Source organism: Neoarius graeffei, chromosome 13, assembly GCF_027579695.1.
Source record: "Neoarius graeffei isolate fNeoGra1 chromosome 13, fNeoGra1.pri, whole genome shotgun sequence".
Classification (NCBI taxonomy): Eukaryota; Metazoa; Chordata; class Actinopteri; order Siluriformes; family Ariidae; genus Neoarius; species Neoarius graeffei.
This window is the reverse complement of record NC_083581.1, coordinates 27197437-27209567: the sequence shown is the minus strand read 5'-3', so window position 1 is coordinate 27209567 and position 12131 is coordinate 27197437. Positions and strand designations below refer to the sequence as shown.

The 12131-nt window shown below is 39.7% G+C and overlaps 1 protein-coding gene across 5 annotated transcripts in view; it reads right to left on the bottom strand.

Moving 5' to 3' along the window:
* The window catches only part of fmnl3 (formin-like 3), a 109331-nt gene that overhangs the window by 23729 nt on the left and 73471 nt on the right, over window positions 1-12131 (bottom strand). For all 5 annotated transcript variants that reach the window (XM_060937431.1, XM_060937432.1, XM_060937434.1 and 2 more), the window contains 6 exons: window positions 11009-11102; window positions 9386-9460; window positions 9182-9292; window positions 5581-5730; window positions 4726-4827; window positions 1852-2191 (listed from right to left, as the gene is read on the bottom strand). In XM_060937431.1, the coding sequence (XP_060793414.1) occupies window positions 1852-2191; window positions 4726-4827; window positions 5581-5730; window positions 9182-9292; window positions 9386-9460; window positions 11009-11102 (872 nt within the window). The remainder of the gene's footprint in view (window positions 1-1851; window positions 2192-4725; window positions 4828-5580; window positions 5731-9181; window positions 9293-9385; window positions 9461-11008; window positions 11103-12131) is intronic.

The following is a 12131-nucleotide window of genomic DNA, read 5'->3' as shown; positions in this document are numbered from 1 at the left end:
TCCTAGAAAGAATGTGGTGGGAAGGACAGCAAAACACTCCTAACAAATCCCATGACTAGTTTATAAAATACAGATATATATATATATATATATATATATATATATATATATATATATATATATATATATATAATTTTTTTTTTTTTTAAAGTTCCTGAAAGTATGTACCATAGGCTTTAAATTACTGGTGAGTCAGGTCTGTTTTGAATGTTATACCATATAAAGCCATGAAAAAAGGTACTAGATTGTAAGCTTCACCATTAAAAAACTGAGGTGGTGCTCTATTACATGCATACATACCCGAGAAGATGAATGTAGAGTACCTTTAAATTTTATTTAACATACATAATTGGACATTAAGGCAGTAAGGTTGCTGTCTGAAAGCTCCAGAGTCTTCAGTTTAATCCTAAACTCTGGTTTTTGTCTGTGTGGAGCTGTGGAAATATTCTTTTTGTGTCAACATGGGTTTCCTCTGGTTTCCTCCCACTTCTGAAGAATGGATGGATGGATGGATGGATGGATGGATGGATGGATGGATGGACAAATCAATGGATGGGTGGATCACTGGATGGATGGAAAAATAGATGGAAAAATGGATAGATGGATGAATGAATGAATGAATGAATGAATGAATAGATGGAAAAATGGATGGAGGGATTGATGGACGATGGAAAGAGGGATGGCTGGGTGGGTGGATGGATGGATGAAATGAATGGATGGAAAGAGGGATGGATGGAAAAATGGCTGGGTAGACAGATGAATGGATGGAAGGAAATATGGTTGGATGGATAGATGAATGGATGGAAGGAAAAATAGATGGAAAATGGATGGACAGGTGGATGGATGGAAAAATGGATGGGTAAATGGATGGAAAAATAGATGGAGGATGGCTGGATGGATCTATCACTACACTGACATTATAGAAGATCTGCCGAAACTGATGTTTCACTTTCATAATTGAAAGAGACCCATCTCTATCTTTTGTGTGAATGTTAAATCATCGCTGTATACATGCACACGCTGATTTGTGTTTATGTTTGAACTGATTCCCCAAACATCAAGTAAATTACCAACTTCCCCATGTCTCCACTGAATATATTCACTGCCCTTGTACCCCACTGTTGTTTTTAGTTCTGCTGCCAACAGCATAACAACAGTGATACGAGCATGTGCATTAAGTGTGTTGGGAAAAACCCACATGAATTCCAATCTGAGAATTTCATGTTGCATGGCCACTTATCGGATATGTACCGAACCTAGAACCATATACAGAAGTGGCACAGGTCTGATTTGAAAAGTCTGGATTTTTGTGTTCACACAGACCTGAAGAAAATCAGATTAAGGCAAAAAATCTGATTTGTACCACTTCAATCTATGGTTGGTTGTTTGGTTGGATGGATAAGTACATAGATGAATCAATGAGTTGGACTTTCAGGATTGCTATTGTACTTCTGAGGGTATATTTATATTATTTGTACGTAGGGAACACACATGTTCCTGTACAACATCTATATCTACCATCTATAAACATTCTTTCTGTATCCAGTTCTACACATTCCTGATTATTCCACGCACAGAAACACCACACAGACAGGAACCCAAGGTCAGAATCAAACCAGCAACCCTTGAGCTGTGAGGCAGCAACATAACACACTGTGTTATCCTGACATTATTTTTCAAATGTATGTGATGATTCATTCATTCATTCATTCAATCAATCCTCACAATATCAAAGCATCTGAAAAATACCAAATAACTCATTCTAACCCTCTAAGGTTTCCAATTTTAAAATCGCCACTAAATTAGCCATGCAATTAGCCATGTATAAACAATCTTCCTCTGTCACAGTACCTGCTGGGGGTAGAGGTGGAGGTGGTGGAGGTGGAGGCGGTGGAGAAGGTTGTGCAGGTGTTTCCACAGTAGCAGCTGGCAAACCGACACTCAGGATGGTGCTGCTTGAGCTCAGCTCCCCAAGAGGAGTTCCAGTCATAATGTCTATAGCTCCTCCTCCTCCACCCAGGGCCTCGATTGCAATGTCTCCGTCAGGTTGTTTCCTCAGGCGGATAGTTCCCTGCTGCTCGAGCTCCAGCAGCCGCTTTTCGATGTTAGTGTGCCTCTGGAAGGCGGCGTCCTTCTCTTGAATCACACGTCGAAGCGTGCGCACCTGAGAGCTCGTCGATTCATACGTCTCCTGTGTACAGGGATAGCAAGAGGAAGAGATTAAAGCAGGATAAAATACACAGGGATGTATATTTGAGTTTTAAAAGAGAAGTTTGTCATATTTAGAGCCTTCTAAATATCGCCTGTGAGGCGATCTGCAATTGTAATGAAACAATGACGACTTTCTTTTTCCACTAGTTAGGAAAATAGCAAAACCTTTTACATGGCAATATTGTTCTGAGGCATTATATTTAAAAATAAAACTTTATTACTGCTCTAGAAACACTTTTAAACATTACAGACTGTACCATTAAAGCCCTCTTTAGTGAATTTGCAATCCAGAAAATCTCAGTCTGCTATTTTTCACTGCATAATTAATCCAAAACAAATGCATTTTGTTCATTTGATGTACAGTAGTGTGCAAAAGTCTTAGGCACATGTAAAGAAATACTGTAGATGAAAAATGGCTTAAAAATAATGAAATGAAATGTTTCAATTAAAACAATTATATATTAGTGCTGTCAAGCGATTAAAATATTTAATCGCGATTAATGTTGCGACTGTCATAGTTAACTCGCGATTAATCGCAATTTAATCGCACATTTTTGTCACATGAAAAACCATTGCAATTCTCTTATCAGCATAAAAAAGTGAATGGGCTTGCTCACCGTTCGAACTACAGGGGTACACGGGGGATCCGAGATCCCCTGAAACAGACATGAGATCCCTTGAAAACATGATTTGGGAAATGTTGGGGGGGTCTCTAAAATATTGGCAAAATGATGTTTATTGACATAGCAATCGTGTGTAACGGGAAGCATTTGCATATCCGAAGTGAGCGCGCAATGGAGAGCCGCCCTCTGAGACAAGCGCAAGCACCCCCAAGGGAAAATAAGGGACCCCCCCGAAAATATCGGCATAGTTCGAACACTGGTTGTACCAATGTTTTTTTTTTTTTTATTGCAGAGCATAACACGTCACAGCCACTGCAAAGTGGGGCTGGAGCCGCCGATGGGAAAACGAAACCCAAGCCGAGCACTGTGGCTCTTCGGGGGAGGGCAGAGGACTCTGGCTGTGCGGGGCATGGCATCATGTCACAGAGCGTTAATCTCGCGATTAAAAAATTATCGCCGTTAAAATTGAGTCAAGTTAACGAGTTAATAACGCGACATTTTTGACAGCACTAATATATATATATATATATATATATATATATATATATATATATATATATACATACACACACACACACGTGTGTGTCAATATTTTGTGTGAGACAACCATTCGCTTTAAAAAATAAAATAAAATAAATAATAATAATAATAAAATAGTAGTCTCAGGTACAATGAGTGCAGTTTTATGCGGAAATGAGCTGTAGGTTTTATTGAGCATCTTGCAGAGCCAGCCACAGTTCTTCTGGACACTTTGACTGTCACACTCGCTTCTTCATTTTGCACCAGAACCCAGTAGCCTTCATTATGTTTTCTGATTTAGTCTGAAACGTGGTCTCTTATGTAATATGCTGCTCAGATACAATTAAACTTTTTTTTTTCTGTAACATTTAATTTTGTGCTGGAAAACGGACATTCGGAACTCTAAAATGTTTTTGTACTGACTCGATAATGTAGACGTCTCATCTCATTATCTGTAGCCGCTTTATCCTGCTCTACAGGGTCGCAGGCAAGCTGGAGCCTATCCCAGCTGACTACGGGCGAAAGGCGGGGTACACCCTGGACAAGTCGCCAGGTCATCACAGGGCTGACACATAGACACAGACAACCATTCACACTCACATTCACACCTACGGTCAATTTAGAGTCACCAGTTAACCTAACCTGCATGTCTTTGGACTGTGGGGGAAACCGGAGCACCCGGAGGAAACCCACGCGGACACGGGGAGAACATGCAAACTCCGCACAGAAAGGCCCTCGCCGGCCACGGGACTCAAACCCGGACCTTCTTGCTGTGAGGCGACAGCGCTAACCACTACACCACCGTGCCGCCCCATGTAGAAGTCATAAAATGAAAATCTATAACAAAAGTTTGTAGGAAAAAATAGGGGGCCAAAGACTTTTGCAGAGTACTGTATATTATCGAATATGTAAATTGAGATTAAATTAATGCCTGTTTTTATGAAACTGAAATAAATTGTAAAGTTTGATCTGCCTTCCAGTTCCCCTGAGTTTGTTTTATGGTGCATTACAGTACATCAGGGCGTTTCATCTAATACGTCAAGAATGGCCTTTGGGATGAAGACATATCTAATCAGAGCTCTGACTAAGCATTTGGTTGAACATCATTTAGGAATTTAATTGACATTTACTTGCAAGTAGAATCTATTTATATAACCCTAAATAAAGGAATATATTTGAAAATAAATAACGTCAGTCTCTTTTAAACTATACTATAAACACAGTCATGTTTATAGTCCAACATACTGTATATAGCACAGCACATTAGTGCAAACTGTGCTGCCAATAAATCACAGTAGATGGTAAAATAAAAACAGATCATTCTAACAAATACTCTCCATTTGTAAAATGGTGTATAAATGTGTAGTCATACCCGAATAGCTGCGAGGTCCTTGTCTTTCTGTAGGAGTTGCTTCTCCAGATCAGCGACTTTCATCACTGTCTCATTCTCCACTTCCAGAAGCTTCTCGGTCACCTAATCCAGGCAGAAGAACAGGGAGAGATGGAGAAAACATGGCAGAGGGATGAGGAGGCAGAAGAGAGAGAGAGTGCGTTATCGATCCTCTAGGACAGAGCCCGGGCAGCCATCCCATAATCATTTCACCGCCGCTGAGGTTCATACTGTAATACGTCTCTCTTCCCTTTCTATCTGCTTCTATCTCTCAGTAAGGGTTTCTCTTTTGACTTCTTTTCTTTCTGACACAGCACAAAAATCACCAGAATCAGTTTCAGTTTTGAATCAGCCTTGATGACACACATCAGGGAATATCTGGGGAACTTGTTTGGGTTTTTCTTCTCCTGCTCAACCACTCCCATGAGTTCTCAACCCAGAGAGCACAAGAATCATTGTGTGAGTCTCAAGCCGGAGCATGACCTTTGCTATGAACATATCTACAAGCCTGTAGCTTGGCCTACAGCTCAGACGCAAGCTGCACCAACAATCTACGGAATTGTTTCCATTCCAGACATGTTTTATTCTCGCCAAGTCTCAAGCTGAAAACAAACAACACACCATGCACTCAAACCCCACTGCAGTTTATTACCTAGGTCTGCTAGCATTAGTTATACCAGTAGATGCTGGGAAAGAATCTAATAGCTTCATTTAGGTCAAATTATAATAAATTATTCCTAATTTATAGACACGTGTATACCCAGTGGACAAGTTAATGGAAAAAAAAAAAAAAATCACACCAATGTAATGTAGACACACTGCTCAGTCATTTCTTACATGAGAAAGCTGGTCCTCAAGTTCCTCCACTTTCTCCAGAGCTACGTTCTTCGTCTCTGCGTCCTCCAGCAGTCCTCCCACATCGAACACGTTGTCCAAGTAGGCCTGGATCTGCACTGCCAGCTTATCGCTTTCTGTGTGCTTGGATTTCTGCCAGAACAGAGGAATCTCAGGATTACAAATTTCATAATTACAAATGAGCATTCATAGTGTCACCAAAGACCTATGCAGATTGACTGACTAGTTTTTACAAGACACCTTGTGTTACATATTTACAAAAGATCGTGATCCAAAGTAAAACTGCTCAAGAGTTTACATTTGAGATTTTTTGCTTTATTGGACACAGAATTCTACCTAGAGCCACAAACCAATAGGGGTTCAAATACAGGGTACAATTTGGATTAAAATAACTAAATAAATCATGCATTTCATTCCTAATTCGCATGTGTTTGTATTTTAATTTTTCTCCAAATTTTCATTTATTTATTCAAATAACTCTTCATCTATTTAAACATGCATAAATTTGCATACTTAATAAAACCAAACATCTGGGCAAAAACCTGACGCATTTTTCATAGAGTTTGAATATTTTATTACTCTATTTAAGAGCTGTATAGTAGATTAAATGTATTCAAAAATCTGAAAAATGAACAAAACTGTCATTTCTACTTGTAGCGGAACTGTGAAATAATAATAATAATAATAATAATAATAATAATGTTAGATTCATAACTCTTTGCCCCCCAAAAATCTAAAACATTGTTAAAAAAAAAGCACTCAATAATAGACAAATGTATGACGGTCTGTTAGGGCCATTGTAGGTATTAAAAAATAGAGCTGGGGGAAGGGGGTAATATTCCAAGAGGGAAAAAACTCAGAAATTCTCTGAGATTATAAAGTTATCAGTTTGCAAGAAAAAAAACTCAAAATGATCTTATGCTTCCTGGCTGCAATGCATTCTGGGAAATGTAGGATAAAATCTCTTAGTGTTGGGGTGTCGGTAGTATGATGTTGATCCAACCTTCCAAAATGAAGTGATCTGGTTCCTTGACAAAAAAACAAAACAAAAAAACACTATTTTTCTAAGTTTTTCTCTTGTAAATTTGTGACTTTTAATCTTGGAATTTCTGAGGGTTTTTTCTGATAAATTTGTGAATTTTTAATCTCTAAAATTCTGAGTTTTTTTATTTAGAAATTTGTGACTTTATCTCAGAATTTGAGGGGGGGTTTTCTTGTAAATTTTTACTCAAATCTTCTTCTTCCCATAGCCAGCAAGGGTCGTAGGGGCACCACTGATGACATTTTAACAGTCCATCATTGGTGTATCTAGGGCATTTAAACTTGGCGAAGCCCATCCCTCTCAAAGCTTGATCAATGGGCAATTTAGAGTAGCTAGTTAAACTAAGCTGCATGTCTTTGGACTGTAGGGGAAACCCACGCAGACAACATGCAAACTCCACACATAAAGGCCCTCGTCGGTCGCAGGGCTCGAACCCAGAACCTTCTTGCTGTGAGACGACGGTGCTAACCACAATGCCGCCTTTACTCAAATACAACTCCGATTCCAAAAAAGTTGGGACAAAGTACAAATTGTAAATAAAAATGGAATGCAATAATTTACAAATCCCAGAAACTGATATTGTATTCACAATAGAACATAGACAACATATCAAATGTCGAAAGTGAGACATTTTCAAATTTCATGCCAAATATTGGCTCATTTGAAATTTCATGACAGCAACACATCTCAAAAAAGTTGGGACAGGGGCAATAAGAGGCTGGAAAAGTTAAAGGTACAAAAAAGGAACAGCTGGAGGACCAAATTGCAACTCATTAGGTCAATTGGCAATAGGTCATTAACATGACTGGGTATAAAAAGAGCATCTTGGAGTGGCAGCGGCTCTCAGAAGTAAAGATGGGAAGAGGATCACCAATCCCCCTAATTCTGCGCCGACAAATAGTGGAGCAATATCAGAAAGGAGTTCGACAGTGTAAAATTGCAAAGAGTTTGAACATATCATCATCTACAGTGCATAATATCATCAAAAGATTCAGAGAATCTGGAAGAATCTCTGTGCGTAAGGGTCAAGGCCGGAAAACCATACTGGGTGCCCGTGATCTTCGGGCCCTTAGACGGCACTGCATCACATACAGGCATGCTTCTGTATTGGAAATCACAAAATGGGCTCAGGAATATTTCCAGAGAACATTATCCGTGAACACAATTCACCGTGCCGTCGGCCATTGCCGGCTAAAACTCTATAGTTCAAAGAAGAAGCCGTATCTAAACACGATCCAGAAGCGCAGACGTCTTCTCTGGACCAAGGCTCATTTAAAATGGACTGTGGCAAAGTGGAAAACTGTTCTGTGGTCAGACGAATCAAAATTTGAAGTTCTTTATGGAAATCAGGGACGCCGTGTCATTCGGACTAAAGAGGAGAAGGACGACCGGAGTTGTTATCAGCGCTCAGTTCAGAAGCCTGCATCTCTGATGGTATGGGGTTGCATTAGTGCGTGTGGCATGGGCAGCTTACACATCTGGAAAGACACCATCAATGCTGAAAGGTATATCCAGGTTCTAGAGCAACATATGCTCCCATCCAGATGACGTCTCTTTCAGGGAAGACCTTGCATTTTCCAACATGACAATGCCAAACCACATACTGCATCAATTACAGCATCATGGCTGCGTAGAAGAAGGGTCCAAGTACTGAACTGGCCAGCCTGCAGTCCAGATCTTTCACCCATAGAAAACATTTGGCGCATCATAAAACGGAAGATACGACAAAAAAGACCCAAGACAGTTGAGCAACTAGAATCCTACATTAGACAAGAATGGGTTAACATTCCTATCCCTAAACTTGAGCAACTTGTCTCCTCAGTCCCCAGACATTTACAGACTGTTGTAAAGAGAAAAGGGGATGTCTCACAGTGGTAAACATGGCCTTGTCCCAACTTTTTTGAGATGTGTTGTTGTCATGAAATTTAAAATCACCTAATTTTTCTCTTTAAATGATACATTTTCTCAGTTTAAACATTTGATATGTCATCTATGTTCTATTCTGAATAAAATATGGAATTTTGAAACTTCCACATCATTGCATTCCGTTTTTATTTACAATTTGTACTTTGTCCCAACTTTTTTGGAATCGGGGTTGCACTATTTCAGAATACTACCCCCTCTCTCAATTCCGTAATGCACAAAACCCCCACTATTTTTTCAAAGTTTTTTCCTCACAACTTTATGACTTCTTAATCTCAGAGAATAACCAAGTTTGTTCTTGTAAATTTCAGACTTTAATATCCAAAATTCCAAGCTTTTTCCCCAGAATATTACCCCTCCCTTATCTCTGTATTTTTTAACCTACAATGGTCCCAATACGCAATAGTCATACAAATAAGTTTGTTCTAAAATGTTGGATTTTTCTCGATTGTGACTTTTAAAACACCAAACTGGAAAGGTTGAATGACAGAGAAATGTGAAGAGAACTGTAGAGTTTACATTTGGGCTTTATTTATTTTAAATCTCAAAGCGGAACTTGAGGCACATAAATTTGGTCACAAACGTTCAAAACTCCTGTACATGACAGCAAATCGTTACCTCTAGGAAATCATCCAGACCCAGTTTAGTGAATTCGTACTGCAGATGCACACGGAAGTTCATGTCCTCTACAGAATGGACCACAATGTTGATGAACTGCATGCAGGCCACCTGGTATATGAGCAGAAACATGAAATGGGACCAAATCACAAAAATACAACAAATTAAAGCTCAAGATATGGTTCAGTGAGGAGGTTCTCCTACCATGAAATCAATGTTTCCATCTTCACCACGGAAGTACTCCATCAGCTTTTCAAAGCGGTGCTTCTCCTTGCACACCTTCATGGTAAAAATGAATGTTCGTTAGTGTTAGATATGCCAGAAACACAGGGGTTCTCAACATAGAAAAATTCTCAAAGGAGCGAATTTTATCAGTGGTGGAAATCTCAGTCTCCCATAATCAAAGTTATTACATTTATTATCGAAAGGATTTAATCCAAACCTCCAACTTGGCCCTAAAGTGCTCTGTCATTGGAAAGTTCAGGAATAAAAAATTCTGTGGCTCCAATAAAGAGCCAAGATATGATGCACTAAATACTTGGAATGGATTTACACTTGACTGCAAAAATTAGGTCCAGAGAGGTCAACTGCAGCCATTAGCAAAGAAAACCAGGCTTAATTGCTGTTATTCATGGGAAAAGATGAGCTTCAAAGGCAGAAATATGGAGTGATGCATCTTCCAAACACATTCTCCCACACAAAATTATATAGGCTTGTTATTTATGGAGAATATTTTGCAATATAATCAAATAGTTTATGTGGCCTGGAGACAAAAAATAACAGCGTCTAGGGCTCGAGTCTGAGGCTGCAAAGTTTACATGAACGGTCATTTATATGTAGCACCCAAAGCATCTGCTTAACACAGTCATTTTTCATGCTCAAAATATAACAACAAATAGCAATTTGCAGAACATTATTCAACTTCTACAGTTCCTGAGCTACTTCAGTCGAGCTCGAATTCTCAAATCACAGGCCCTAGGGAACTTTCTACCAACCTTTCTAGCTAATCTGATTGAATAACCAAGCTACTGTAACTATCTCTCAAAATATCTTTCCTAAAACAAGGATCTGATGTTTATATTTGACAGTGGTCGCTGTATAATATTGATCATATTTCCTTTACTTTTTGGGTTTGTTACACTCAAAAAAAAAAAAATCATCAGTAAACTAAAGTTTGCTGTCAGAATCTACTACGAAGCTGGTACGTGCTTTGGCTAAGAGTCTAAATAAGATTCTTTAGCAGCATTTCATTATAATTCCCGTAACTCCTGATTTTCCACGAAAACCTTCTTTTAATAAGGACATGAAATGTTCATTTAAAGTTCATTCAGTTTTCATGGAAATATAGTAGGTATATGGTTGTTAAGGCACATATTATCTGACCATATCAGTGTATATATTATTGTAAATAGGAGACTTGGGAACCGTTGTGCATCATGCAGTGCTTCCCACATTGCTCAGACCGCTCCAGGCAGAGTGGAGTAATTTCCTGGTTTCCGGCATTTAGGTGACTGGACAAGCAGAATGGGGGAAGGTTAAGAAACGTTACAGCAGGCGACTCTCTCCCATCAACTTGCTGATCTTTATCGCAAACTACACTTGTTTTGTACTTGGTAAGCTTAAAATAGTTTGGCCTGGTATTTAACACACATAAATGAAATGGTTTCCACCATTCTGTTGAAACACAAACGGTCTGTGTCACTCCATAGAGCTCACTGGAACTCCCCTACAGCACACAATAACCCAATCTCATCAACTGTCAACAGGTATATCCCTGTCCAGACTTCATATCATCCATACAAGGTTGTGTACAGTGTTTCTAGGTACCTCTTTGAAGTTATCAAATGCTGAGAGGATGATCTCATGGCCCCCTCGCACCAGACACACAGCAGCCAGAAGCTCCAGGACCAGTGCTTTTGTCCTGCACCAAAAAAAACAATGACAAGCATGAACATCACGGCTCCTCCGAGGGGGAAAAAAAAAAGGTCAAAGCAGGATCAACAGAATGAATAGGCTTACATTACGTGTCATACATCAGACTAAACCTTATCCACCTAGCCTGTCTAACATCTGTCCTTCAGGGGGAAAAGCTCTGCTTTGTATCCATTGTATGAGAATTTTCAAACTCATGAGCTGAACTCTTGTTTGTGGCTTTGGCTTTGTTCTTCAGGTCCTATTTAACAAGTCACGGAGGAACCAAAGACATTTTTGTTGGTGAGAATATGTATTAGCCCTTAGGTATTAGGGATAGTGACTAGTGTGGAATTAAACAATGAATTAATAAATAAATATGAGCACTAAGAGCTGTTTTGTGTCATTTTTCCATAAGTGATACTTTGGTGCTGTACCCAAATATACTGACGAGCACCCAAGCACACTCAAGTATATTACATCCCATTGACCAAAAATAATGCAGTTTATTGAGTTTAAGAAATCGAGTTGGATGTAGCTACGAGGGGGTGGCACGGTGATTGATGTAGTGGTTAGCACTGTCGCTCCACAGCAGGAAGGTCCTGGGTTCGAGCCCAGCGGCTGGCGAGGGCCTTTCTGTGTGGAGTTTGCATGTTCTCCCCGTGTCCGCGTGGGTTTCCTCCGGGTGCTCCGGTTTCCCCACAGTCCAAAGACATGCAGGTTAGGTTAACTGGTAACTCTAAATTGACCGTAGGTGTGAATGTGAGTGTGAATGGTTGTTTGTCTCTATGTGTCAGCCCTGCAATGACCTGGCGACTTGTCCAGGGTGTACCCCGCCTCTCGCCCATAGTTGGCTGGGATAGGCTCCAGCTTCCCTGCGACCCTGTAGAACAGGATAAGCGGCTACAGATAATGGATGGATGGATGGATAATGTGGCTACGAGGTCAGGGAGGGGGGATGACAAGTGAGATGTCTGATTTCATCTTCAGCATACAGTATAGTCTGCAGCTAATAGGCTATGTGAAAATAGTATCAGTG